The 26,820-nt window shown below is 41.3% G+C and overlaps 2 protein-coding genes across 2 annotated transcripts; both read left to right on the forward strand.

Annotated features, from left to right (window-relative positions):
* Window positions 1–843: 843 nt before the first annotated feature.
* On the forward strand, window positions 844–14,427 carry stard9 (StAR-related lipid transfer (START) domain containing 9). Its single transcript, XM_054614301.1, has 20 exons — window positions 844–849; window positions 1,125–1,241; window positions 1,394–1,426; window positions 1,534–1,595; window positions 1,974–2,086; window positions 3,826–3,968; window positions 4,170–4,237; window positions 4,436–4,533; window positions 4,694–4,915; window positions 5,494–5,591; window positions 5,682–5,759; window positions 6,034–6,111; window positions 7,077–7,256; window positions 8,275–8,326; window positions 8,697–8,822; window positions 9,619–9,701; window positions 9,908–9,969; window positions 10,747–10,940; window positions 11,143–11,623; window positions 11,812–14,427. Exons 1-20 carry the CDS (start codon window positions 844–846, stop codon window positions 14,420–14,422), a joined length of 4,905 nt encoding a protein of 1,634 aa, XP_054470276.1. The 3' UTR covers window positions 14,423–14,427.
* Window positions 14,428–15,891: 1,464 nt separating this feature from the next.
* On the forward strand, window positions 15,892–25,691 carry LOC129103473 (stAR-related lipid transfer protein 9-like). Its single transcript, XM_054613963.1, has 11 exons — window positions 15,892–18,488; window positions 18,670–18,873; window positions 18,978–19,161; window positions 19,551–19,697; window positions 19,855–19,954; window positions 20,320–20,486; window positions 20,640–20,704; window positions 20,848–21,050; window positions 22,151–22,230; window positions 22,649–22,807; window positions 23,327–25,691. The coding sequence occupies exons 1-11, from the start codon at window positions 15,925–15,927 to the stop codon at window positions 23,450–23,452; spliced, it is 3,999 nt and encodes a 1,332-aa protein (XP_054469938.1). The 5' UTR covers window positions 15,892–15,924; the 3' UTR covers window positions 23,453–25,691.
* Window positions 25,692–26,820: the final 1,129 nt, after the last annotated feature.

The following is a 26,820-nucleotide window of genomic DNA, read 5'->3' on the forward strand; positions in this document are numbered from 1 at the left end:
AACTGAACATTACAATTGTCATTTAGGTAGGCATTTAGTGCAGGACTGTTGTATTAGACTACATCTTGGTACCAAGTAGTACCTAATTAAACTGACAACTGAGTGCATATTCTAGTAAAGGTATATTTTAATCTTCTTGTATTCATATATTTATATTTGCATATAGGCATATATTATTTTAAAAAATGGTACAACTATCTTGTCTAAAAAACTCGCTTTGATTATATCTTCATAACAGTTTTATTACTTCAACACGTTTCAAAACAAAATCTCATCTCAACATGTGGTCTATACAAAACTTATTTGATATGTATGCTATCATATGACTGTGAGTCAGTAGCAATGAATAGGTGATGAGCATCATGAGTTGCTGTATGATTTATTGTGGTAATGGAGTTTGTTATTGGTTACATTTCATACTCTATCCAGCATGAGCTTTATACAAGTTAAAGTTTTCATAAACAGGATAAGTGGTTGTGATTTGCCCCTCGCGCTAATAACCTCCAGACTCCGGCTGTCAGATGCAGATGGAGAGAAGCAAAACAAGAGGCCTCGGTTGATTGTTTTTAGGCAGACTCTCCCTGATCCCACTTCTCACCATCGTGCTTTTAGGCAAAGTTTATTTTCCTGACCCAGTCACTTCTCAGAGTCTTTCTACCCTCACATTGGATTCTCTCACATACTCAGTCTGCCAAGTTGTTTACCCAGAGTATTAACTGACCTCCCTGCTCCTTACCCAAACACCTCAGCAGGAAGCAACATTACCTCCCCCTCCACTGGCCCGGTTCCACTGCATTGTTATCGTGAAACCTCGATGTAAACCTACACTCGTGTAAAAACACAATGCAAGTGAGATCAAGGTCATCTGCTTACACTGTATGAACCACATCAGGCCACATCGGCAGCTACTTTTCTAGCAAAACAAGCCTTCAGATGTGTTTGCAGGCATTTCCAATCTTACTGAAAAGGCTTCTATCTTTAACATGTATATTTTAAATACTGAATCAGCACCCTTCTTAATTATCTAGACATTTTTTGGCTCCACCCAGTTATTAATAGACAGCTCTTAGTAAGTCTTTCTTTGCGTATTTGAGATTTAGGGTGTGTGTGTTATTGTTCCTCAGGTGTTCCAGGACCTGGGTGTGTCGGTGCTGTCTGGAGCCTCAGAGGGCTACAATGTTTGTCTATTTGCCTACGGACAAACAGGATCTGGAAAGACGTACACCATGATGGGGACACCGGTGAGAAGGACTATGAAATCACTGCACGGCATTGTAGACATCCTCACCAGGCACATTTTAGGCAATGCAATTGTTACACAAAGTATAAAACCCAAATCATGCTGCACTGACAATAAGCAACATTTATTTTATTTTTTTCTCTATGATGTCAGGACTCCATTGGCTTGACTCCTCGGATCTGTCAGGTACGTTAGAGGATTGTACAATTCAATGTGGAGAGCAAACTGATGATTCAAGTACTTGATTATCCATTGTTGATGTGATGTAATTTGCATTTCTCCTTTCCTTGCAGGGTCTCTTTAGGTCTGAAGACACTTTTTCTGATGAGCAAAACTCCAGCAGAGTGGAGATCAGGTATTGTGTTCATAAATGCCTGACTGTGTCTGATTGTCTTTAAAAAAAAATGTAATCACTGCAATTTTAATTGGTTTCCTGATGTAAACATTCAAATTACACAATTTTGCTGCGAAGCTGCAGGCAAAACATGCAAATCAAAAGCTGGATATCCTTGTCGGTGTTGGAGGCAACCTCAACTTCTTGAAAGCAATTAATAATGTAATTTGACAAAGCAGATATTATGCTTCATATAATTACCTTAGTAGACTGTATGTCTGGGTCATTTGGTTGGACCAGCACAAACACAGACCCTGTAAACATGACCATGACCCGGTTCACATAAAGCCAGAGTTCATTGTTTTATGTCACCCCCCCCCCCCCCCTCTGGCCCTACAGCTTCCTGGAGATCTACAATGAGCGTGTGCGAGACCTGCTCAGAGGAGGAGAGCAGAAGAAGAGAGCCTCCCTGAGAGTTAGAGAACATCCTGAGAAAGGACCCTATGTACAAGGTTAGTGTTCAGTTACCTTCTACCTTCTTTGTAAAGGGGTAGACAGCAAAGACATCCCAGGGCTAAACTCAGTTTAAACTCGAGAGGCATCCTTTCTTTGCTTTTTCAGCAAAAATAGGATACATAAGATGCTGATTCTCAACTTATGCCCCCAAAACTAAGTTTTGTTTATTTATTTTTATAAACTATATATACATAAACCTACATATGTGTTCATACTCATAGACCTAAAAAACATATGCAGAGAAGATGGAGAGCTAAGAGTATGTACAAAGACCTTTATAAATAAATTATAATTCAATATTCAAACATGACCCCACAGTTCCAGGTGTAATTGCACAAAATGATGAGCTCCAAAATCAACAGATCATTTTGGCTTTTTCTCTCTGTCTTGCTGTTTAAACAATTATCTAGAGGCTGTAAATTGTCATTACTCTACGAGGTAATGATTAGTGATTAGGTTCCTTCCAATGCACCAGTTGTCAAGTGTCCAATAACCATTTTAAAAATGGATCCAACCACTCAGCAGTGGATCTTATAATAGAAGAATCTGAGTGAATATGAGAGTGGATATCAAAGGCTAAATCTTCTTTTCTCTGCACTCTCAGACACAATATTTGGACTCGGATGTGCAACATAGTCTGCAGTATTTTAAGTAATGCTCATGTCTTGTAAGCTTAGTTTATAGGTCACTGTGGTATGTGGTCAGTGAGCGAATTCTGATCTCTTGATAGTCTTTTGATCCGGTGCAGTATTGGCTCCTCTTTATGCTTGTCTTGTTCTCCTCTCTTACTCTACTTTTCCCTCAGTGTCCTCATCCTTCCCCCCTCTTTCCTTCTCTCCCTCTCATCCCCCCTCGTCTCCGTGTTTCAAGCCCCACATCCACTCATTGTCAGTATCTGGAAAAATCCCAGCTGACCAAAGGAAGTGAAGTCATTTCCTCGTGGTTCCAAAGGGAACACTCACCACTCACAAAGACTCTCACATTAAAGGCTTCCAGCTTGTCCATCAGCACGTGTCCTTCAAACAGTGTTTCACTGTCGCTCTTATTCTTTTGGAATAATACAAATATTTATGTTAAATGGTTTTATTAGAACAAGGATTAAGTTACCACATGTTATAGCACCATGCACCTCTGTGGTAATTTGTGTGTCCATGTGTTTTAAAGCTTCTTAAAATGCATGACTCACACCTGGAAGTAGAGCATGGTTGCATTTTTCTTATTTCTTTATTTAAAAAAATCGTTCAAGAAGGATCCAACGTTGATGACAGACATTTCCTGTTTGTCATCTTTTTCACATTTCTAGTTTTCTTTTTTTCGTTTTTTATTCTTCTGCCTAAATGTCTTTTCGATTCATTTTCAGTTTTATGGGGTTTTTTCTCAGAGCTATTACTCTTCACCATGTGGCAGATTGTCAATAATGTTTTATTTATTTTACTAATTCCACCAGTGTAGCATTATTCCTCTGGCAGCCATGAAAAAGTATAACCTTAAAATTTAAACTATTCCTTCCAAAATCTATTTTTCTAATTCCCAACTGTTGTATAATGTGCATCTTGATACACAACAATGAAGTTGAACTGTTTTTTACTCTTACAGGGAGTTTTCCACCCCAAGTTTCACATGAAGTAGTTCCCAATGTTGCAGTAAATTAACACAGATTTTGAGATTGATAAATCTTATCCACTCTTGGTTTATTTGCTTTAGATTTCTCAACATTTTGTCCCTTTCTAATCAGACCTGTCCCAGCACCTGGTCTCAGACAGCAAACAGGCCATGGACCTTTTGGAGGAAGGCATCGCCAACCGAATCACCGCAGCAACTCACAACCACGATGCCAGCAGCAGATCCCACGCCATCTTCACCATCCAGTACACACAGGTCATCATCTCTCTCAGCCCTCCAATCAGTTTACATACAGCTACACTCGTCTGTTAATCAGTCAATCTGTTAATTATCCTCTTTATTACTTTTGCCAATTATTGCTCCTATGCATTTAATATTGTTGGTATCTTTTTTCAGGTGCAATGTTAATAATTACTTGTAGATTCCTGTCTGATTACTCTTTTCTTTTCTCTAAAGGCAATCCTAGAAAATAACCTTCCTTCAGAAACTGTCAGCAAGATTAACCTGGTGGACTTGGCTGGGAGGTAAAACTGTTATCTCCTTCTGTTGTGTCTTTTTTTCCCTCAACATCATTTGAGTCAGTCATTGACTAAACTGCCCCCTAGTGGTTTTGCCCTGCCCTACTGCCCTGAGATGTTCAATTCCACATTTTTTGTATTGAATAATCTGTGTTTTAATTTATTGTGAATGACCTTATGTTGTTTTTATGTTGTGTCTGACAGTGAGCGAGCAGACCCCCACTACTGCAGGGACAGACTGACAGAGGGCTCTAACATCAACAAGTCGCTCGTCACTTTGGGCATCGTCATTTCAGCTCTTGGTAAATGGAGATAGTAGGAATTAAATCTATCATGGACCTGCACACAGTCCTGTTTGCCATTTCCCCATTCCCTGGATCCTCGCAGTATTCCCTTCTTTTCTGTGACATACTTCATAAATCCCTCAACCTTTTGTACTTCTTCTTCCCAATGCCTCCACAGCCCAGAACTCCCAGATGTCCAGCAGCTGTCAGAGTATCAACAGCATGGCCTCTGAGGGCGATGGCAGCACGGCAGGAAGCCACAGCAGCTCACTGTCTGGAGGAGGAGGAGGAGGAGGAGGTGGAGGGAGGAGGCACTGCTTCATCCCCTACAGAGACTCAGTCCTAACCTGGCTGCTAAAAGACAGCCTGGGCGGCAACTCCAAGACCATCATGATTGCTAGTAAGTGGAACAGATGTCAGTATAGTGAAAGGACCATGGCTGGGGTTTTGCACATGTTTTGGTTCATTAACTATAAATTGCATGTGTTTACATGTAAAAGATTTAACTGAAAATTTAAAGTTGAATGGTTTGCAATCATGAGCTGTTTTCAATATAAAACCCTAAAAGCAAACATGGAAAATAAAAGGAATTACTGATGGTGAATTTTTTATGCCAACCAACTCTTAATTTTCCGTTGTTACAGATTATCTTGCAAGCACTTGAACTAAATAATATTAAAGATTTGCATTAAACTAATCATAGCGGCTGCAGTGTAAAAAAAGAATGTAATGCTGATAAAGATAAATGTCTGCAAGGTATTTCTGTATGTTTCTGTATTTAACCTAATAGCTGGCAGGGTGGTTGGAAATTAAATCTAAAAATTGATGTTTGTGCTTTGGAAAATAGTTTGCAGTAATGTGACCACGCTGGTAAAACCACTGGAATGGTCCTTTTAAGTCTCTCGTAAAACTTATTTTCTGTTATGTGAGTGCTAATTTCTGTGTGTGTGTCTTAACTTGTGTGTGTTTGTGTTGCAGCTGTCTCGCCCTCCGCTAACAGTTACAACGAGACCCTCAGCACCCTGCGCTATGCCGCCCATGCCAAAAATATTGTCAACAAGCCTCGGGTTAATGAGGTCAGCGGCTGTTAAGAGTCCCAATGCCAAGACTAAATGTTTGATCTAAATCTTTTTAGTAGGTTCATCTGAGCTTTGATTTGTGTGCAGGATGCCAGTGTTCGACTGATCCGGGAACTGAGAGAGGAGATTGACAGGCTGAAGAGCATGCTGCTCAGCTTTGAAATGGTATGGAGACCTTTTATCATTAGAGCATAGCGCTAACTCTCCCTACGGAGTCCCCCCCCTAAAAATAAACTCTCTTAGTGCTGTAAGGCTTTGAATAAAAGAGATCCCCACATTACAAGTTTTTCTACCAAAGGCTTAATACAGTGCTTTGTGTCTTTGTGACATTTTTAAATCCCCTGGATGGTAAAGATTGAACGATTGCATTGTAACGCATGTGACATTTTTCTTTTGCACAGTATTGTGACTGATCATTTTTCACCCTCTTGATTGACAGCAGCGTAATCCCAGTCCGTCACTGAGCGATGAGAGGGATGGACTTCTATCTGACATTGTGCTACAGAACGAACTAAAGGTAACGCAGCGTAGACACACACACACATGGTTACATCTGCCTGACAGAGACAGTGATCCTTGACACATCAAGGACCACCCGTTTGACACTAATGTCACTATAAAGAAATAAAGGGGAACATTAATCAGAAGGCTGAGGAACTAGCACCCCACATAAAGCCTCACCCTTCAATGACTGCTCTCTTTGACGTCTTTAACCTCACTGACCTGTGGATGGGTCCGTCATCAGATATACATGAACGATGGCAGGTCTTGAATTTTAAGCTCTAGTCAGGCGACAAGGTTTTAGAAAAAGATAGAAATATGTCATGCATACTCATTTGTTAATGTACATGATATAGACTTCAAAGATCAGTTCACACAAGTTACATTTAACAATTTCCCAACTTACCCCCTGCTGTATCTAAATAGCTTTTTCCCTCTTGATTTTGAGATTATTGCCTACTATTTTTTGACTTCTACTGATTTGATGAGAATCCTTTTTTAATAGATAACAAACATTCTCAGTGAGGTCTGTGGATTATTCTGAGGAACTAGGACATGTTTTCTTAAAACACACTCTCACACAGAATCCCATTTCAAATGTAGTTTTTCAAACTATCGAGCTCCATAAACAAGATTCCATTCACCTGTGTTGTATTGGGAAGACAGCAGATGTCTCAGCAGTGGATATCACACAAAACCTGTGTGTAGAAATAAGTACTTATCTGTGACACGTTGTCATACAGTATGTTTTTGATTTTTTTATGACTTTGAAACTTGCGGAAACATTGGGGTTTAAACTGTATATATGTGTGTGTGTGTGTACCATGTAACATAGTTAAATATAGTACATAATTGTCTTTTTGTATGTAATACTAAGTAGTAGTGGCTGTTGTTGGTATCATCATCTTCCTGACCACAGTTATTTACCACCCTGGCTTCAGCCCCCTGTCTTAATTACCTTCATCCATGTCTCCTCCTCAGGTGGAGCAGCTGACGAAGGACTGGTCGGAGAGCTGGAGAGACAAGAAGGAGCTGCTGGAGCAGTACAGTGTGGACATCAACCGAGACCGGGCCGGATTCCTCATCAACTCCCTCCAACCACACCTGGTTACCCTCGATGGAGATGTTCTCAGCACCGGGGTCGTCTTCTATCACCTCAGGGTATGGTGATAAAATAAAAGTGTTGTGACAATAAAGAGCAATGATTTGTTTTATTTTGGTAATAACAATTGTCCATCTCCATGAAGTAATTTCTTTATGAATTTTGTGCAGTGCTTTTTTTTTTTGTGTGAATATTGCAATACACATTAGATGAGTATGGAAATTCCTATTATAAATGTAGCACTCAATATAATATTTATAGTGTTATGCATGTTTGTTGTATTGGATGGTATTATGGTAAGTATGTGCTTTTTCTCTGTCTCGTTCTTTGTTCATTTCTTTTCATCCCCTGCGACACATCACTCACTTGAACAACATGATGCAAACTCCCACAAACTGATATTCTTTGAATTTGCTCTACTTTTCTCCAACTCTCAAGTTACTGATTTGTCAGCTGTCTTGACTAAACCAATCTCTTTTTTTTCTACTAGATTCTCCCCCTCCTCCTCCTCTCACTATTTCTCTTTGTTCTGCTAGAAAAAACTCTTGAGAAAAGGTGCGTTTCTACTGTCTTTTCTTTTCTCTCTACCCTCCAACTGTCCTGTCGATCTCCCATCTCTGCACGTATGTGTCTTCCGCAATGCATAAAGCTTGGTTGGATAAGAGGCTCTTAGTTCTGAGGCTAGGACTCAGGGGAGCTTAAGCTGTCCTGATTCTGACAATGACAAGCATACCCTTAGGCCTGCCAATTACACTGTGTTCTCCATGTGAAGAGCAGGGGCCACCTGGGAACGCATGTGGTCTTGACACCATATAAGAAAGCTTTTAATCCCATTAGATAAAGCTTCAAAGTAAACGAATGATATGTTTTCTGTCAGCTAAGTGGGAGATTAGAAGGGAAAGGACAATAGTTTTCTTAAGATCATTGTGTAAAATGATTGTCATTATATCCACTATAGCTTGTGTTTTGAGCACAACCAGCTAATTTCCAGAATGCATAAAAGTTGTTTTGATGTTTTTGTTTATGTAGATTTGAAATATAGTTGCCATGTTTACAAAATGTATTTTTTTTTAACAGGAAGGAGTTACCCACATAGGACCGCAGAAACAGTTTGAAGAACCACAAATAGGTATTATTTATTAATTGGTCTCCATGTTTCGTCATCCATCTGCAAATATTCCTTTTAAATCTCTATAAGGAGATTTTTTTCTTGACTGTCTGTACATTACAATAGTGGAAATCCTCAAAGCATCTTACAACCATGTATTATCCAAGAGTAGACACGCAGCAAACTGGCAGCTTTAGATAAAACACACTATAAAACATGGCAGAATATATGCGAGAATGCATAATAAAACATTATACTGGATATCATAAAATGGAATATTCACTTTTCATTAAATGCTGCACTGAGCGCAGAATATATTTGGAAGTACAGTAGCTGCACAGCTTTCTAACTCAGTATGTGTGATTGTGTTTCTTCTGCATTCTGTTCCTAGTTCTGCAGAGCAGTGCCAGCTGTGAGATTGAAAACCACAGAGGTGTGGTAACGCTCAGACCGCTGCCGGGCTGCGTCTGCTTGCTAAACGACCGAGAAGTCACTGAGCCCTGCAGACTAGCTCAAGGTCAGCTCCTTTCCTCAACTAACAGTTTGTCCCCACTGCATTTTTTTACCTACATGTCACACAGATGGGATATTATGTAGTCAAAGTGAAGAGCAAAAAGATATAGTTGTAGCATGTTTTAAATTCACTTTTGTTTGACCGTAAACACTGAGGCAACTGTTGTCACTTTGTTGCCTTTTAAAGCTTAGTTTGGGTACAACAGTTATGATCCCTAATAATTTTGATTTAATTTGCAATACTTTACGTTTAATATTACTTGTTATTGTATTATTAAGACACTGACAACATCTTAATAAATTTAGTCCAAGAGTGTAAATTTATATATTGCGTAAAGTAAAATAAATGCCAGGAAAAAAAGTATCAAACCTGTATAATTTAAGCAATTGTGTTGTAAGAACTGCAAAGAATAGTAAAAAGAAGAGCATCATATCACAAATATCTTTTCTGCATTTCTGATGTCGGCAGAATAGACATTGACATAAGGTCATGCATAAATAACCTGAACAGCACTTGACACTGAGCATTAAGGTCATGTGATTACTGCACTATGCATGTATATATCACATATAGGTTAATGTAAAATATTATACACACAATGAACAGTTCAGATTTGATTATTGTCAATTATATATGCATGCACACTTAAAGGGGCAAAGATATATTTTTCCCCAGGGTAAACGTATAGACACACTCATATACACCCTGCTCCACTCCTACACTGCACCACACTCACCCACAACACACTGCTACAGGATGAGGACAGCTTGTGATGAAGGAGATGTCTCTCTGTCTCCAGGGACGGTGATCACATTGGGAGGAGTGCATAAGTTCCGCTTCAACCACCCAGCCGAGGCAGCCGTCCTCCGGGAACGCAGACGGGTGGGTGGCGCTCAGCTGGAAATTAAAATGATGCTGTTTGTTATGATGGCAGTGATGATAATAATAATGATGATCAGACGAATGAGATGCTGTTGTTCACATACTGAGAAGCTAGTGATGCACAATATTGTTTGAGCATAATTGTGGTTGTTTATTTTTCTATTTCTGGTAAATATTAAAGTTGGTCTTCTCTTAAATGTTTTCAGGCCAGTGAAGGTGGCATGGCCTGCACCTACATCGACCTTTGCCCCTTGACCCCTGACCACAGGTAAACACTGCCACCAAAAATAAGTTAACAAAACAACACAATATTCACCCAGGGCTGGGCGATACGGCCGAAAACTTCTATTACGATATCGGTCATTTCATATTTAGATAACAATACATATTACAATATAGCATGTTTTCTGGTAAGTCAATAAATAAAAAGTCTATATGAAATTGCCACATGGTTTTGAATACTTTGCTTTGTGTACTCTTGTATGAATTAATTACTTGACAAATTAAAGAGTATTTTCCCATTTAATTAAGAACTTTACTATAGAATACTCTGAATATATGAGGAATTTGATATAGTTTGGTAGAAATATCACCCAGCCATATATATTCCTCCTCTGTGTATACTGAGTGTTTTGCACAGCGAGCTTATTCTGCAAACGTGCAACATACATATTTGATAATTAAGAACATGTGTTGTATCATATTCATGCTGCAGAAATAGGGCAATGATTCATGCATCTTTCAGTTCAGTTGTTGGAGATAGCATGTGTTTCCAGTAGCCCCCACCGTCCTGAACAATCCCAGTTAGATGTTTACAGGAGAGGCTCAGCGGTTGCTTGGTTACTGCTGAGACACTAAACTGAAAACCAACAACAGTAGCTCTTACTTTAAAGCTGCCACCACCTAACTGCTAAATTCTAGACATGAAATTGTACCTAGGTGAGGTAAAACGATTTATTTTTCCTTCTGGTTTTCTCATTGCTTTTTCATCTATCACAGTTGCTCACTTTTTATTTTACCCTGTATCTATGTGTCTGTTTTATAGTGTCGAGGATGTGAAGCTCCAAGGCCAGCTGGGTGCCTGTCTCTCCCCCAGTGAGGAGCCTACTGCGAGGCAGCGTATGGAGGAGCAGCAGCGCTACGTGGAGAGTTTGCGACAGGAGATTCAGGCTGAACAAAGGAGGGCTGAGAGAGAGCTGGAGAGGGAGCAGGCCCACCTCCGACAGCAGCACAGTGAGAGTAAGACGTCGTTCCACCTACATAAAAAAGTTATTGCTCATGCGGATACCTGTCAACTTTCAAAATCCAATCCAAGCCAAAGTTCTAGATAGATTTATAGAAAATTGGATAAGCACCTCAGATTTGGTATATTGCTAAATGTTGTGCGGGTGTAAGATGTCCCCCCCCTAATGATTCCCTTCTGTAAATCTTAACCCAACAGTCCAGCAGTGGATCTTGCAGGAGAAACAGCGCCTAACAACTGTAGAGCGGAGAATCACCCAAGAGTCTGGAGTACAGACAGACCTTATGCCCTTAACCTTCCTGGAGCAAGGGGCAAGTCAGGCATCTGAGGATCAAGAAGGTCAGACAGTGGATCAACCATCCCAGGTGATTAGGGCCCGGAAGAAGGCGGTGCAAGAGGAGCTACTAAAGCATCACGCCCTTTGTCGTTCCGAGAGCCGCATCCGTCGGAAAAAGTTGCACTACCAGCTGGAGAGAATCGCCCGCAAGAGGCATCTGTTAGAAGCTAAGAGGGAGTTGCAGCATCTGGAAAGGGCCCTGCCTCCAGGACCAGACAGCCCTGAGTCTCCTGAGCTGGGCTCCCCAACAAAGCTCAGAGAAAGATCGTTTGTTTCTCGTAGACACTCGTTCTCGGCAGATCTTCTGTCCCGGCTCTACCCACAGAACACCCCTATCTACAGGTAAGCCCATAGTGTCGTAAAAGTGTAGAGTTAATTGCATGTAGGGCAGATAGCAAATTTAAGGGGCTAATACTAGAACTACTATATTAATAACAAAATGTTTCAGCAGTTTTTTGTTTTTTTAAATTTATAAATATTTTCATAAATTTCGAGTCTAAACTAGTCCTTTTCTTTCTTTTCTCTGACAGACACTTTCTCAAGAGAAACAGATCCACAGAACGGACGTCAAATTCCTTCACAACCTCTGATTCCATTGGCAGCAGGAAGTGGGTTTCAGATGAGTGTCTTCCTCGAGAAAGAACCCAGAGTTGTTCTGGTTCGCTCTTCTCAGGACGAAGTCAAGCCAGCCGGAAAAGAGTAAACTCCTCTGAAAACCTCAGAGCAACTGCCAAAGACGAGCCCCAAGCTCAGCCCTTCCGGGAACGACCAGAAAGAAAACCTCTGCTGCCAAACCGAGAACTGTCTTTTAAGAACAGATCGGATCAGAACTCAACAGTTACTCTAAAGTCACCACTTGGAATTATTCTGCAGCCAGTCTGCAAAGAAAATATACAAGGTCCCATAACTTGCAAAACCAGTTCTCAGATTGTCCCTTGCATGAATGAGATAAATCAACCCCATGCAGGAAACAATGGACTGGAAACCATTGTAAAGACTTTATCTTGTTCTGTTGGGCCCAGGTTAAAAACGGCTCTGTCCAAAGTGTTCAGGAAACCACCAGCAATTGTGAATGGAGCACGAAACCCCAAACCTCCAGGGAGGATTGCAAGCAAACTTCACTGGCGACGAAAAAGAGACAGGTGCCTTAAAGATACCCAGACGAGCCGAAGCAAATGTGTTGTTAAAACGGCGGTCTCATGTGAGGAGCTTGACCAAAGGACGGCGTTTGAGGACGTTAAACAGAAGCGGTGGCATAGTACTGAGGCTCTGATGAGCAAGACCAGCAGATGGGTCGAGAGACAGCAAGGAATGATGGGATGGGAGGAAGAGCAAGAGGACAGAGATGAGGTTGCGTCAGACTGCGAGAGCCTTTTCTCTCTTGACTCGCTGTCCTCCGCCTATGTGACAGCCCTCGCAGAGCAGCTGAGACACGAGGAAGCAGCTCAGAGTGAAGCAGAGAGCGAAGACAGTCAGATGTCTAAAGATTCCTTGGCTGTGGAGAGCAGTGGGAAATACTCAACAGTGGTGCCAGCTTACTCATTGTTGACAGAATGCTCCCATTCATCCATGCAGCACAATAGAACAGCAGAGATCAGTTTAGAGCGGGACAGCAGTCAGAAACCTCAGGTAATCCCAGCTGAGGTGTACCGGAGCCAGCAAAGCTCCCCAAAATCAACACGCAGTGTTGCCACAAGGAGGCCTCCTTCCCACAAGTCTTTAGTAGCAGATTCCAGAGGCAGAGACAGTGTACACAAATTGATTGAGGACTTTGGGAACATGCAGACCCCTTCAACCATCAGCCCACGCTCCCTGAGCAGCTGCAGTGTGAGGGAGCCAGACAACATGCTGGCACTCACCGATGCCTGGTCCTCCACTGACGCAGCAGACAGTCCCAGGATTCAAAGGGATTCTCTGCCTTTGCAAAGAAAAATGATGTTCAGAGGTGTAGAGAGCAGCAACAGCAGTCCCAGTCCAATCAGTATGAACCTCTCGGACTGTCAGAGTGGACCTACAAGCTGTAGCTCAACATCCACCAGCACTGAGGGTGTAAATGTAACCGTGCTGGAACACAGTCATGAAATTTTAAGGGGCACATCAGAAATATTAGATTCTCAGATTCTAGCAACACCAGAGGAAGCCCTGAAGCACGTAGGACGTACGGGGAAAGCAGTTATGGATACTCCAGACTGCAGCATCAAAAGTCCAGCACTCTTACTGACCTTAGAACCTCAAACCACTTGTGTGTCACCCACAGAGATCCACTACAATAAGCAACAAGCATCAGAACTAAAACTGCTTAAGGTGTTAACAGATGTACCTGACATGGTGGTCGCTCACACTACAATGTCCTCTGACACTAATATGTGTACGTCAAGTCCTACTAACCAAGGTCAAGTGTTGAATAAGATGTCTGACCCTGCAAGTGGCTTTAAACCATCCACTGAAGATGAAGTACTATGCAGTATAGATGGTGCAACTGAAAAGTTGAAAAATATTCATCAATATGAGCTTGGGAACGGCAAACATTTATCTTCTACAACTGACAAAATGTTTGATGAGGCGGAAACCAAAGAAGCTCTGACTGAGCAGTATATTGCACTACAGCAGCCTGGGCTTGTTAAATCATCTTGTAAAAATTCCAGGAAGAGGAACAAAGACCAACAGGATGCTTTCATGGGCAGCCTGAAAATTCCAAAAAGGAGCAACGGCAGTGATTTGGTAACTCTCTGCTCTGCACCAGTGGACAATCAGGAAGATTTTTGGCCTGATGACAATAATAACACTAGTGATTCAATAGGGGAACAATCTGCCGTGGAAACTGACAGCTCCGGAGTTGATTACGTTTGTGTTGATGCCAGCATAAGACAGGACACAGTGGCTTCAGAGGCGTCGCCAGTTTCTGATCCCATGAGCAAAAAACTTGGACAGATCTTTGAGGACTCTAAATCTGGTGACAATAGTCCTCAGATTGGTACCTCTGGGGGAGAGCGGAAAGTAGTTGAAAAGGGTGATGTAACAATAAAGGAAGTAGCTGTTGAAACAAAAAGGGGGAATCACAAATTGATGAACCCAGAAAAAAACAAGAAAGTAGAAAACACATGTGCAAGTCAGATGCTATTTGTAGCGCCATTGACCTAAGAATCTCAGAAGTGGTCAAAGAGCACATGACATTGTCATTGATTGACAGCAAGGATGACAGGAAGAGCAGGAGTCAAAGCATGTATGCCTTGTCATCCTCTGCATGCCATTTTGGCTGTAAGAGTGATGAAAATGGATGGAAGGAAAAAGAGCTGAGAGATAAAATGAGTGATCGGGTGAAAGAAGGAGCAATCCTTGAAGGACATCTTGCACTTGAAAGGATGAAGAGTGAAAACACAGTGGACAACAGTGAACACCTGGCATCAGATCTGCCAGCTGAATTAAGGACAAGCCATCAGAGCAACATGCTTAAATCTACTGAAGTAACACAGAAGATTGACCATGTGCAAAACTTCTCTGATGTGACATCGAACAAGCCAGTAATCCATCATTGTGCTTTCCAAATGTCCAATGCCAAAAACAACAACAACAACTTCCAATCAAACGTGACACTCAACAGCCAGAGAGAGTCTGAGCACTCCACATGTAACCCCACTTTGCAACCATCTAGTTTTTCCTCAATTAGTGGTTCCTCCGTTGATTCTAAAGGACACATTGTGGAGAAAGATGCTTTGTGTCAAGAAATAAATGATTCAGATAAACAAAAAGTTACATCCCATCTTAATCCCATCATCAACGATGCATGCTTGAATGAAGTGGACACACCCAGCTCTTCGGATGCCCCTGCTGTGAATCCTGAACTCCACCAAATAACCCGTGAAACACCTTCCACAATGGGTGCTGCAAAAGAAAACTGGGGCTGTAAGCATGAAATGGATGTCAGTATGGAAGCCACATCAACTTCAGCCAGATTCAAATCCCACGGATGTCACAGCAGCCAGAACCCACCCACTGATGATAGTGCCTTTATGAAAGGGTTCGCTGTTTCTCCTGGCCGTGATGGAAACAGCGAAACAGACAACACAACAGGAGGTAAACATTGTGTCACAGCACAGGACGAGTTCAGTTGTCAACAGACTCATTCAAATAACTCGACTCAGACATGTGTGGTCAATATGAATTACCACAATAGGTGCCAAGATGTTTCAAATTCAAGGTGCAAATTTGTTAAGGATACTGAAGTTGTCAGCCAACAAGAGTATGTATGGAAAACTGACAAAGAGACTCCAAAGATCTTTGCAGAATCAAAACACGAAGCAAGTATTTCTGCTTCTATGGAGCCTCAACACACAATACCACAGGGGAATGCCGTTAAACATACAAGTTGCTATGGATCTGTGATGTCAAAAGAGGTTCAGCTTTCAACACCTTGTGACGAACAGAATCGATCTGCTCTTATGTCTAAAAAGGCCAAGTCAAAGAGGCTGAGAAAGACTAAGATCCAGACTTATCCCATATATTCCACTGAGTCCTCTCCTAAGACATCAGATGAGGATGAGGAGGATGACAAAACCACCAGAGTGCATCACGGCCGGCTTTCATCTAAATGGGTAAAGCTTGGCGAACAAGAAGTTCGACAGGTTAGAAGTAAAGATGCAGGTATGTCTACTGCAGTGTCAGTGAGCAAATCTCAAATGAAGACTTTCTCAGCTGGAACTCAGGATAAAAGTGAAGTTAAAGCTAGTAGAGATTACATCCAAAAAAGACACTCTTTACAAGTGATGTCACAAAGGACAAATGTAGAAAAAATCATCCCGTATGCAAAGCAAAGTGAATCACAACAGGACTCCCCGATGCATTTTGCCTCCAGCGACATCAACCCTTTTGTTCACCAGTGGCAGGGCGATGACTCAAACCAACGCTGTCATAAGAACCCCGCATTCGGAAGTGCTGCTGACCTGTCCTGTAAGTCTCCACTTTTGAACAGCGCTGAGAAACGTATAACGAGATGCTGCAGTGTTGACAATGGTTTGAACGGGCAGAACTCGCCTTTCCATTCCCATCTGAGCACGTATGCCACCAACAAGGGGCTCTCCAGTACGCTGAGCAGTATGGAGGATTATAAGGAACAAGGGAACAAAACCGCTCAGCTCACGCCCTGTCAACAAGCGTCTGTTGGTCATTTAGCCAATCTGACAGTGACCGGCAGTTCTTCAAGTGGTAACAACTCGAGTCAGGTGGATGAAATTATGTTGGTGTACTCGTCTGAGCAAGAGTCCCATGGAAGCAAAGTATCGAACCAAAGGAGGAGGACATGTGAGTATGGCACTCAAACTGAGCCTGGCCTTCAGCCGGTAAATATCGGCAACAGCAGCAGTAGTGCTCCAAAGAGGAGAGAGCGGCACAAAAGGAGTAACACTGATGTACCGGCAACACAGAAAACCAAAATGGGCATGAAAGAATCTACAACGTGGGCCAGTATGGAAAGCATGTCGGCTCACCTCTCAAAGCTGATCGACAGCACCTCAGACCTGCTGGGGGACGTCCAGGGAATGAGATCAGGAGAAGTCAGCAAATCCAGCCCGAGGAGGAGGAGTGTCAACATGTCAAATATCAGCGTCTCTTACAGTGCGTCTAATGACTGCACACAGAGAGACTGCCCGACTCAAACAGCCATAGATGTCGGGATCCAGACAGAGAGGTCTTCAACACCAGCCGTGAAGGACGTCCCTGCTCATCAAACACCCAGTGAAAGGTCCAATTCTCATGAGGTCAATGTGATAGTGAAAGTGATTGGTTCTGAGGTTGTCGCTGTGTCCCAAGACAAGAATGTGCACTGTGTGGTGAAGAGTACGGATGAAAAGATTCAGAGCATATCTGACCTGAGCTTTAACACCTCTGCTGCAGCACAAAGGTCCGCCTCACAATCGGAGAATAAAACACCTCCTTTGAAGACGGCGGTTGAATGTCTGAGACGTGTAACAACTGCTTCTTCTGGAGGCTCAAAGCAAAGCACGCCCGAGGCACTGTTCCACAAAAGTGTAACAATATCTGAAGTCTCTCACAGTTCATCACAAAACAGCCATCAAGGAAATCACAGTCCCTCTTTTAAAAAGAATTCAACACTTTGTTTAAATAAACAAGCAACATACACAGACCGTGCATCATCCCCCATTCGTACTGTGGGAACAAGTTTACGTATGAAGCTGAGAGGAAACCAATCAACACTAAATAAACACCATCATTCTGAGAAAGACAATATTACTGTGTGTTCTAGCAAACATTCAGCCAGCACAACTGTTTCAGAGGATGAGCGAATGCCTAGACACGATTGTGATGTTTCCTCTTGTACATCCGAATCTGTATCACTTGAGAAGGTGAGTGAAATGAGTTGCTCAAGCGCTAAAGGCTCTATGAGCGTTAGTGCGTCACTGGATAGATATACAGACACTGACAGGAGACATGTTACCTATAATGACTCCAAATATCAGAGTACCTCTCAGCAGTGGAGGACTTCTACTTCAACTAAAGGTTTAACTATGCAGAACCACATCTCTCCCATATTAAAACCAGCTGATGTGCACAAACAGCAGGCTAAAGCAACACATGGAAAGACATTAAGCTACTCCAGACCTGCAGGAGATGCTGTTGATTTTTGCGTTGATTCATACAATCCCTCCCCGGTCATCAACAGTACTGTTCCAATCCAAGAGGACGACATGGTGTCACTGGCGCCCAGCGAGTGCAACACAGATGTCCTCGTGAACACTGAACCCGTCACCAGCGTGTCCCCGTCTCATCATCAACACCAAATAGCCCCAGAGGACCTGCCCATGCACAACAAATTCACCAACTGGTCGGGCATCAACCTTCTGCAATCAAAACACTCCAACAAGCCGGGCACATATCCTACCAAAGATAACGACAGGAGCGGAAACTGTGCCGAGTGGGGCGAGATGGAGAGCTACGGCTCAAACGTAGAATCCACGGCGCAGAGCGACAGAAGGGCCAGAGAGATCGAGAGGCTGCGACAGGACAGAGAGCAGGTGATGGCAACGGTCAGCCTCAACATGAACCCGACGCCTCTGACTGTGGAGCTGACGGAGGCCAAGCTGCACTACGGCCTCGGAGAGACGGATACGATGTTAAAGATGCTGTCGCCGAGGACCAGAGAAGAGCTGGAGACACCGACCTCTGCTTCCACAAAGCAGCAGCTGTATGATAGGTAAGGATACAAATGAGGCAAACACTCTTTATTTTGATAGGATGCAATTTTCTTTCTGTAAGGACTAGGTTTAGTTTTAATAATTCCAATACTGGTGCCAGTGCAATGAGAAGGATAAGTAAACAAACTCCGCTATAAATAACTTTGGCAATTTATCTTTTTGTTGAATCTCTCCTCTCAGACACCGCAGGAGTATTGAAGGTTTGAGACTGGAGAGAGAAGAACGTCTCCAGACTTGCCGGAGAGCTCGGAGTCTGAGTCCCAGCAAACATCCTCGCTCATCTCAACAAGAGGCTGTTTCCTCCTCCAAGGTGTCTGCCGCCATGCCCAGTCGGCGTAAAGAGCACCTACAACAGCTCCGCCAAGAGGTGATAGATAGCACCAGGTAAGACTCTATACCCTTATTATTCCTACATTTTAAACATGAATGTTTTCAGGCTTAGTGTTGGAAAACGTGACTGAGTCCTCACTGAATTATCTAAATGACAGAATACCAGACCCCCCACGAGGAGAGGGACACTGTCCATCTGACATTGAGCAGCTGTTGCGCGACTACGGCCGAGCTCGAGAGGAGGCCAGGACTGAGATTGCAAAGGCGCGAGAAAGACTGCGAGAAAGAACTGAGCAGGAGAAAAAGAGGCTTCAGCAGCAGGCTCTGTCCCAGGAAGTCAAGGTCAGTTTTTGTATCACAAGATAAAAGCTGTTTCTCAATATGTTGAACATCTTTAAATAAACCAATTAATCATTTGTTCCATAAGAAGTCCTCTGAGCCTAAGATAACTTTGTGAAATTGTTATTTTTGTTTGACCAACATTTAAAAACATCAAATGCTCACATTTTTCTAAGCTATCAATCAATAAATCGTTTTGGCTTGGATTATAAATCACAGAAAAAATATGTATTTATCTTATGTTTTCCTCTGATTTAAATAAGAACACATCATTTGTTATACATTTAATATATTACAAGACATTAGAAGTGAATTGTTAGGGTCTCTCTGGGTTTTATTTATGACAGCACTGTATAATTTAACTGATATCTCATTTCTCCCTGTGTGGTCAGGATGACCTGAGACATCGGACAAGAATCAGTAACAGCACCTTATGCACCGGATCCAGCTTGAGTCTTTCCTCTGGACCAACGTCAGGTTACAACAGCGGAAACACTGCACAGCTACAGCACGGCAACAGACCACTTCTGACTGGACAGGTCAGTAGATCTGAATAACTGAAATGAAAATCCAGCAATGTGTATACATATGACGGATTACTTTTATACTGCAAATATCATCTCCATGTATTTGTTGTAATTTTTCTTTTAAAGCAACTCAGAAGTTAATTGTGTTGTTGTTACTGTTTCCCTTCAGATCTCAGAGACCCAGGATGAAGGGCTGAAGGTCAGGACGCGTCCACCTATATGTGGTCCTCAAAGTGTGAAGTCACAGAGAGTCTGGCTGTCTGCCCACGGTAAGGACTGTGATTCATTAAAGAAACCATTGACATCTTTTTGTTTTAACTTTATTTAAATTTCATTTAACTTCAAATTGTAGTAACATAAAACAGTGGTAACCAGTCCTTGGCAGAGGGCTTTTCTTTCATCTGTCCACATCAGTTCACATCCTCACATTTAGACAGTCAAGTACAACATAACTGGAGCTGAAAAATGTTCATCTTCATTTGCAGTCTTGCTGTCATATATTCCATAGTGTAGACCATTGACATCTTTTTTTATTTAAAATGTAGTATAAAGTATGTTTCCTGGTGCAACACTTAACCCCCCCTCTACATTCTCTGTGTTGATATTCCATGTTAACATCTATGTGTTCCGCTAGATGTTCGCTTTGAGCCTCCTGTCACCATGTTTGAGCCCCTGATGACTTCATCTCCATCACCCTCAACTTGTGCTCGTCAACGCACAGCCTCCTTTGGCTCCTCCTCTTCCATATCCACGACCTATCAGGACATCACATCTAGCCTCCTCGGGAGAGCTATGGCTGAGGTAACACAGACCTGAGTCTAGAGCTTCTATTTTAGTAAAAACACCCAGCCTTTAAATACTCCTGTTATTGACTTGACATTGTGATTGTCCCAGTTTTTATCTACTCTTTCAGATGTTTGTATCAGGTTGAATTGCAAATCTCTTTCTCCACAGGTGCGACTGGCTTCCTCTGGGGATTTGAGCAACCTGCTAATGAGCAAGGCCACAGCAGGCTGGAGGTGAGCTTAGTCATTCTCTTTAATAAACTCATCCAAAAATAATCTACCCTCACTATCTGAGATTAATGAGCTGCAAAGTGAATTGTTAACTTAAATCACAAATATCATTAATTTGCTAATGTATTAAATCTGTGTTTATTTAGGTACCAGGGAGAAGAACAAGGTGTCCAGGCTTACTCCAAGCCCTCCTCCAGCCCGTCTGTCCATGGTTTCCTTGGAGCCGGGGAGCTGGACAGACCTCTGGACAGTCTGTGGACCACAATCCGCCAGCTGTCCAAGAGCCACATGTACAATCAGTCGGTCCGTTCTGTCTGGACACGACCACTAGATGACAGCACTCAGCTAGGTGAGCTAACATGTCTGTTTAGTCTAAATCCTCCTCACACGGTTTCTATACATTACTGTACCAGTTGTAGAATTCATCGAAGTAAGTTTAGTCAAGAGCTATACTTAACTGCTGACTTAAGTATTTCCATTTTATGCCACTTTAAACTTCTACTCTACTACAATTCAGCAGGAATTCCACCACATTTATCTGACAAATATAGTTACTACTTACTTTATTAAACTTGATTTTACATTAAACATACAACCATCTTATAGAACATAATGCATAGTTATGCATTAAACTACCAAACAGTATATAAAATAGTTGAATTTAGCTCCATCACAACAAACTAACAAAGTAATATTTCATTATATGACATATATTACAGTTTTCTGAATTTGATACATTTTGCTGTTGGAGGCAGTACCTTAACTGGTGTTGGAGTATTTTTGACACTGTGCCAAAACTACTTTGACTACTGAATACTTGATTAGTACACGATTGCTTGAATACGAGATGTTGATGCTAATGATGTTGGTTTTAGTAGACCTGAAACATTAAGATGCGATACTCGTCAAGGAAAGTAGCAGTTTATAAGATACTGATAAATACTTGTTATTTGCAATGTGACCTTCATGTGATGGAAGAGTTGACCTTACAAATAATATTTGTATTGTTGCAAGAATATAAATAGAGAAAAATATTTATATTTTTGCCATTGCTGCAAACTTATTTATACTTTTGCAAGGCGTTTATGTATCCTGCAAATGTATTTTCTTCAAATGATGAGTCTGCATCCGTAAGCTATGTATAGTAGAGTACAGAACACAGTCACATTCATCACTGACTAGCTTATAGTGTTAGCGCATGACCAACTCCACTCTCACACCTGCAGTACGTGGCATTTAATACCTTTGCAACATCATCTCGCCTCATGTGTTTATATTATCTGGAAAATTTGGCCTTTTTTCTGAAGGTAGAAAAATAAATAGCTTTCTGACCTTGTTTAGAAATACCGTTGAGGTCTGTTGCCTTCATTCTTTTAGATTTTCTTTTATTTCCAGGTTTTCATCACTTATGTTTCCTATCCGACACATTCTCTTTGTATTTCTGTCTAGTTTATGTACTAACAGATCCGTCCACCTGCCACCTCAGCCAGCCGCGGGACTTCTGCTGCATCAGCACCGAGTCCAAACAGGTAAGCACAGCTGCAAAATCAACCAGCCGGTCCTGATGATTACTGCTTGTCGCCCCTTGTATAAGGTCCACTGAGCATTTGCAATATGGCTGTTCACAAAATCAAATTTCAGTTTGAAGGGGGAAAATTCCATTTACTGTCAGATTAGTGTTGCAGGAAACCAGGACCAGACATGGCTGTCTTTTTTTAATGAAGTTCAATTTATGATAAAAAAAAGCGTGGCATTAAGTTTGTCATCCACAAAATGTAGAACATATTATTTAGACTCACAGAAACAAGGGTAAACAACACTGACCCAGAGGCAGTGGGTGTGGAAAAAACCTGTTCGGTTATCAGCGTCAGTCTACAGTCACCTCTTGGCTGATTAGAAGGCTGCACTGCCTGTTTTATTTATTTATTTATTTTCCTCCTGCCTCAGGGTGGCTTTTGCGTGCTGGCAATGCAGTCTGTGTTCGAGGAGTCTCTGCCTCGTCCCAGTGTGGATGCCGTCCGAGGGGAGATGATGCCCAGTTGCTGGATCCTGCAGCCAATAAGACGTAGTGGACAGGAAGCCACCAGGGTCATTTACCTGTTACAGGTGAGATACTGTTGCTATAAACTAATCATATATTTGTGCTGTGCACACTAGCAACACAGCTACATTTTGACTGCCAGTAAAAGCAAGGCCGTTTGGGTTGATGATGGACAGATAAATGTAGTCTGTGTGAAAATGCTTAGAGAAAGATAGGTACCATAGCCATTAACTTTAGTGCAACCTGCAAATTGTTCAGGAATTAAACCCAGCCAGCATTAGCTGGTAGTTTTTATAATATAAAAACAAATTTGCAATTCACAATTTCTTGTATTTTAATCCAATGAAATACATTGTTTAATAAAATTCTGATACATTTGAAATTGTAAAAGTGGAATTTCTACCAGGAAACATGCAAAGATGTTACAGCACATCATTGGCAGGTCTCAGTATTAGTAAAATTGACATCTTAGAAGAGGTTTGTTTTAATTCCACCGTCACTCCGATTCTTCCTTACAATAAGTGGTTTCCAGGCAGCGCTACATGTGAAAGAGGTCATGGCTACATCACTTTGTTCTTCTCCAGGTGGACTTAGGAACTCCATCCTTCCCCCAACGACTGTTGAACACTGTTGCCAGAAGACATGCAGCTGTCATCGCTGATCTTGACGCTTTCCTCTCCAAATCCACAGCACTCATGACGACGCATTAGCAGTGAGCACTTAGAGTAAACTGTCTCCAGCAGGGAGGTAGTCTGTCTTTTGAAATTGCACCTGAAATTCATTTACTTGACTTTTTTTTTATTTCTAAGAGCACTGTTAAATTGTTTCCCAGTCACAAAGTTGAAGCAGCTTTTTTTTTTTTTATATATATATATGAAGGTATTTTTTGATAAAATATTGAGACTGTATTTTTATATTTGCAATGTACGTTAATGCATGTAACAATCACAATCCTATTGTACCAAAGATTAATTAGAAATACAGAGTACTACTTTCCACGACACATTTAATGTACTTCTTTATGTCTAGAAAGCGTAAAAATTTTATTATCCAAGGCTGCAAAGCTACCCCACCTAATCGCTTCATTCCTGTGACGAAATAGGTTTAAAATACACTGATGAGTATCAGCCATTTAAGACCCTGAATGCCTGTTTGCAATATAGACTCCATTGATTTCTACCATATTGTAAAGTGGACAAACAAATATATCAAGGTCAACATCATAGCTAGAAAACCATTTTAAATTGAATTTAAAGCATAGATCAACAGATAATCCAAGGTTACACTGATTTACAGTGTATTTACTACGCAAGTGTTTTTTACTTTCCATCCATCTATGATAGACAGATAAATAGATGCAGCCAGCTTTGTTGTCACAGTGACATGTCAACAAACCTGAGATTATACAAGAGGCAGTCACACTTTGTTCCATATCTGGGTCAAGCAGATTTTGCAAATATTTGCATGTTAATGCTTTGGTACAGCCTATTTGGATAGATGATGAGGGCGGTTTGCTGGATATGACTATAATATTAAAGCTGGAACACTGAGACGTTCATACAAGGGAAAGTATTTGAAGGTCAGTTGAGTTTATTTCATGTGAATGTCAACTGAGGTGACACCTGAGTTGTCATGATGAGGTAAACATCATCCAAACATATGAAGGAAACATTTGCAAACACAGTTAAACCCCCTGATTTGTTACAGCATATATGTGTACATATTTCCTCAGGCACTGCTTATTTTAACCACTCAGAAACGTTTATAAAATGAACTTCAAATAGGAAATGTAAATATATGTAAGGGCCTGTACGAAAATCTTTGGGGGTGGCACTTTTTTCCGGTCCTGAATTTTTATTTCAGGCTCTCTTTGTAATAAATTTGTTAGTTACATAAATTGTTACAATAAAAGACTCTTTAAAGGTTAAGAGAAAACATTAAAGACCCCGGGGAGGAAGTGAAATAAGGTCCAACTACTCCAATAATTTTCGTACAGTCCCTGTTGGATCGTAATGTGCTGCATTGAAGGAATCCTAAGAATGATTTAGCTACTCCTCATCCGTTATTTGTAACGTAATTTGAAACCACTCAGCAGCACTCTCTCGCTGCAGGAACCGAATCCCTTTAACAACAGTTTCATAGCAACACAGGGAGATGGTGCTGAGAACCTTTTGGATATAAAAAGTAAAAGTAGCCACATCACCTGGCTTGTGGAAGTGTCCTTGAGCAAGATACTAAAGATCCAGATATGATGCTCTGTAGCTGACGCCAACCTCCCTTTTATTGCATGATTAAAGCTGCAGTATGACATGAACACAACATGGTACCCCAAATCTGCATAAGCTCAGTTTTAAGGCCTCTTGTTCTCACGTTTCTGAAGTATGTGGTATTTATTTTGTTCCTCTTGCCTTCTGTTTTTAAAATGCTGTTGAATGTGTTATGTAGTTGTGATGGGTTAATTATATTTTATGAGCAGAGCACGGTGCCGTGTTTACGCCCGCTTGCACAAAACTGTTAATGCATTTATTAATGTAACATATTAAAAAAAAGCTATTTTGTTTTTGTTTGTGCAGTGTTGAAGCTATGCAGACGCTGATCAAAGGCAGGACTGTGCTCAGTCAAAGCCGGGACAGCTGTGCCCAGATATGAAGCCATATTATTTACAGTAGTTGAAGGTTCGGGATTGTTTTTGGCAGCGCTCAGATTGTGACTAAAGATGTTCCCCGGGGAACCAAAGAGAAAGACACACAAATACTGAAGACACATAGTGAAGGAACAAACACAACTTTTTGTACTGATTTATTTTTGTATGTGTTCATTTCATTTTGTAAAAAGCATTGTTATTTATGTTTTTGATGATGTGTTGTAAGTGTATTTTATTATAAACACCCGGCTTCCTGTTGCTAATAAGATGTTCTGTGGCCCGTGTGTTTGGCCGTTTTATATGAATACAATACATATTTAAAGTGAATTGTTGTTGTTGCATTTTTTTTAAGTCCACACTGTTTGTGTGGACTTCTCCCAGAATTATCCTTAAGCGTCAACAGTACATCAGAATCTTAAATTGCTTCATTAATCATTTGCAATTAGACTAAGTAGGCTTGGGTATTGAGCCTCTGTATCCTTAGTGCTGATCTAAATGTGTCTGAATAACAGAGTATCCAAAACAGTCAAGTACCAAAAGCTGACAGTGAATGCTTGCTCAGATTTATGTCTTCTTTCTCTATTTTACTTTCTTAATGCTTTTGTCCTTCATATTTAAAAAACTGGGGGAAAAAGCCATTCTTCAAAGAATATTTTTCTTTTTTTTGGTATCTAAACTCGCAAACAATCACAGCCCTCATCCTAAATCATCTGCCCCTTTAAAAAAAATAAAAAATATATATTTATTTTCTCTACTCTTTGATGCACCATCAAATAGTTTAATTTGAAAAACAGTTTCAAAGCCCAAAGATGTATTTAAACAAAGCTTTTTTTATTTTATAAAAGTATAGTACTATGTTCTTTTAAAGTACAATCTCAATCTGAAAAGTAAGTATATCAGTCAGATAAATGTGGTGCACTTAAAAAGTACTAAATGTCCTTATAACATGCAGTGAAATAGAAGTATAAAGAAACATTAAATGGAGTAAAGTACCTCAAAACACTTTTAATAAATGTACTCAATTACGTTCCACCACTGACGTCAGATTATCTGACAGGTGTTTTAACTCTGGTGTAACTGATGGACATGCTTTGTAATGTGAGGATCTTTCTCCAGCACTTGTGTCCATGTGCAGGCCTCTGTTCTGTGTGAAGGTGACATTTCTGAGAGGGGTCTCTGTGGGTGTTTTGTGTGCGATTAGAGCCCGTCGGGGCGGGGTGTGGTGGAGAGCAAGAGATCACAAGTGTCTCTGCCATTTACAGTCACCAGCTCTAGTCAGGAATGTCCGTCCTCTGCGCGCACAGATCATGTATGCGCCCACTTTATTTTTAACCCTGCAGGGTGGGTCAGTCTCTGGCTGTCGGGAATGACCGTGGAGCGCCTTCAGCCCCTTCCCCTCGTCCCCCTGTCCTCCGTGCGCTCCGACCAGGACCC

This window comes from Anoplopoma fimbria, chromosome 15, assembly GCF_027596085.1.
Source record: "Anoplopoma fimbria isolate UVic2021 breed Golden Eagle Sablefish chromosome 15, Afim_UVic_2022, whole genome shotgun sequence".
Lineage (NCBI taxonomy): Eukaryota > Metazoa > Chordata > Actinopteri > Perciformes > Anoplopomatidae > Anoplopoma > Anoplopoma fimbria.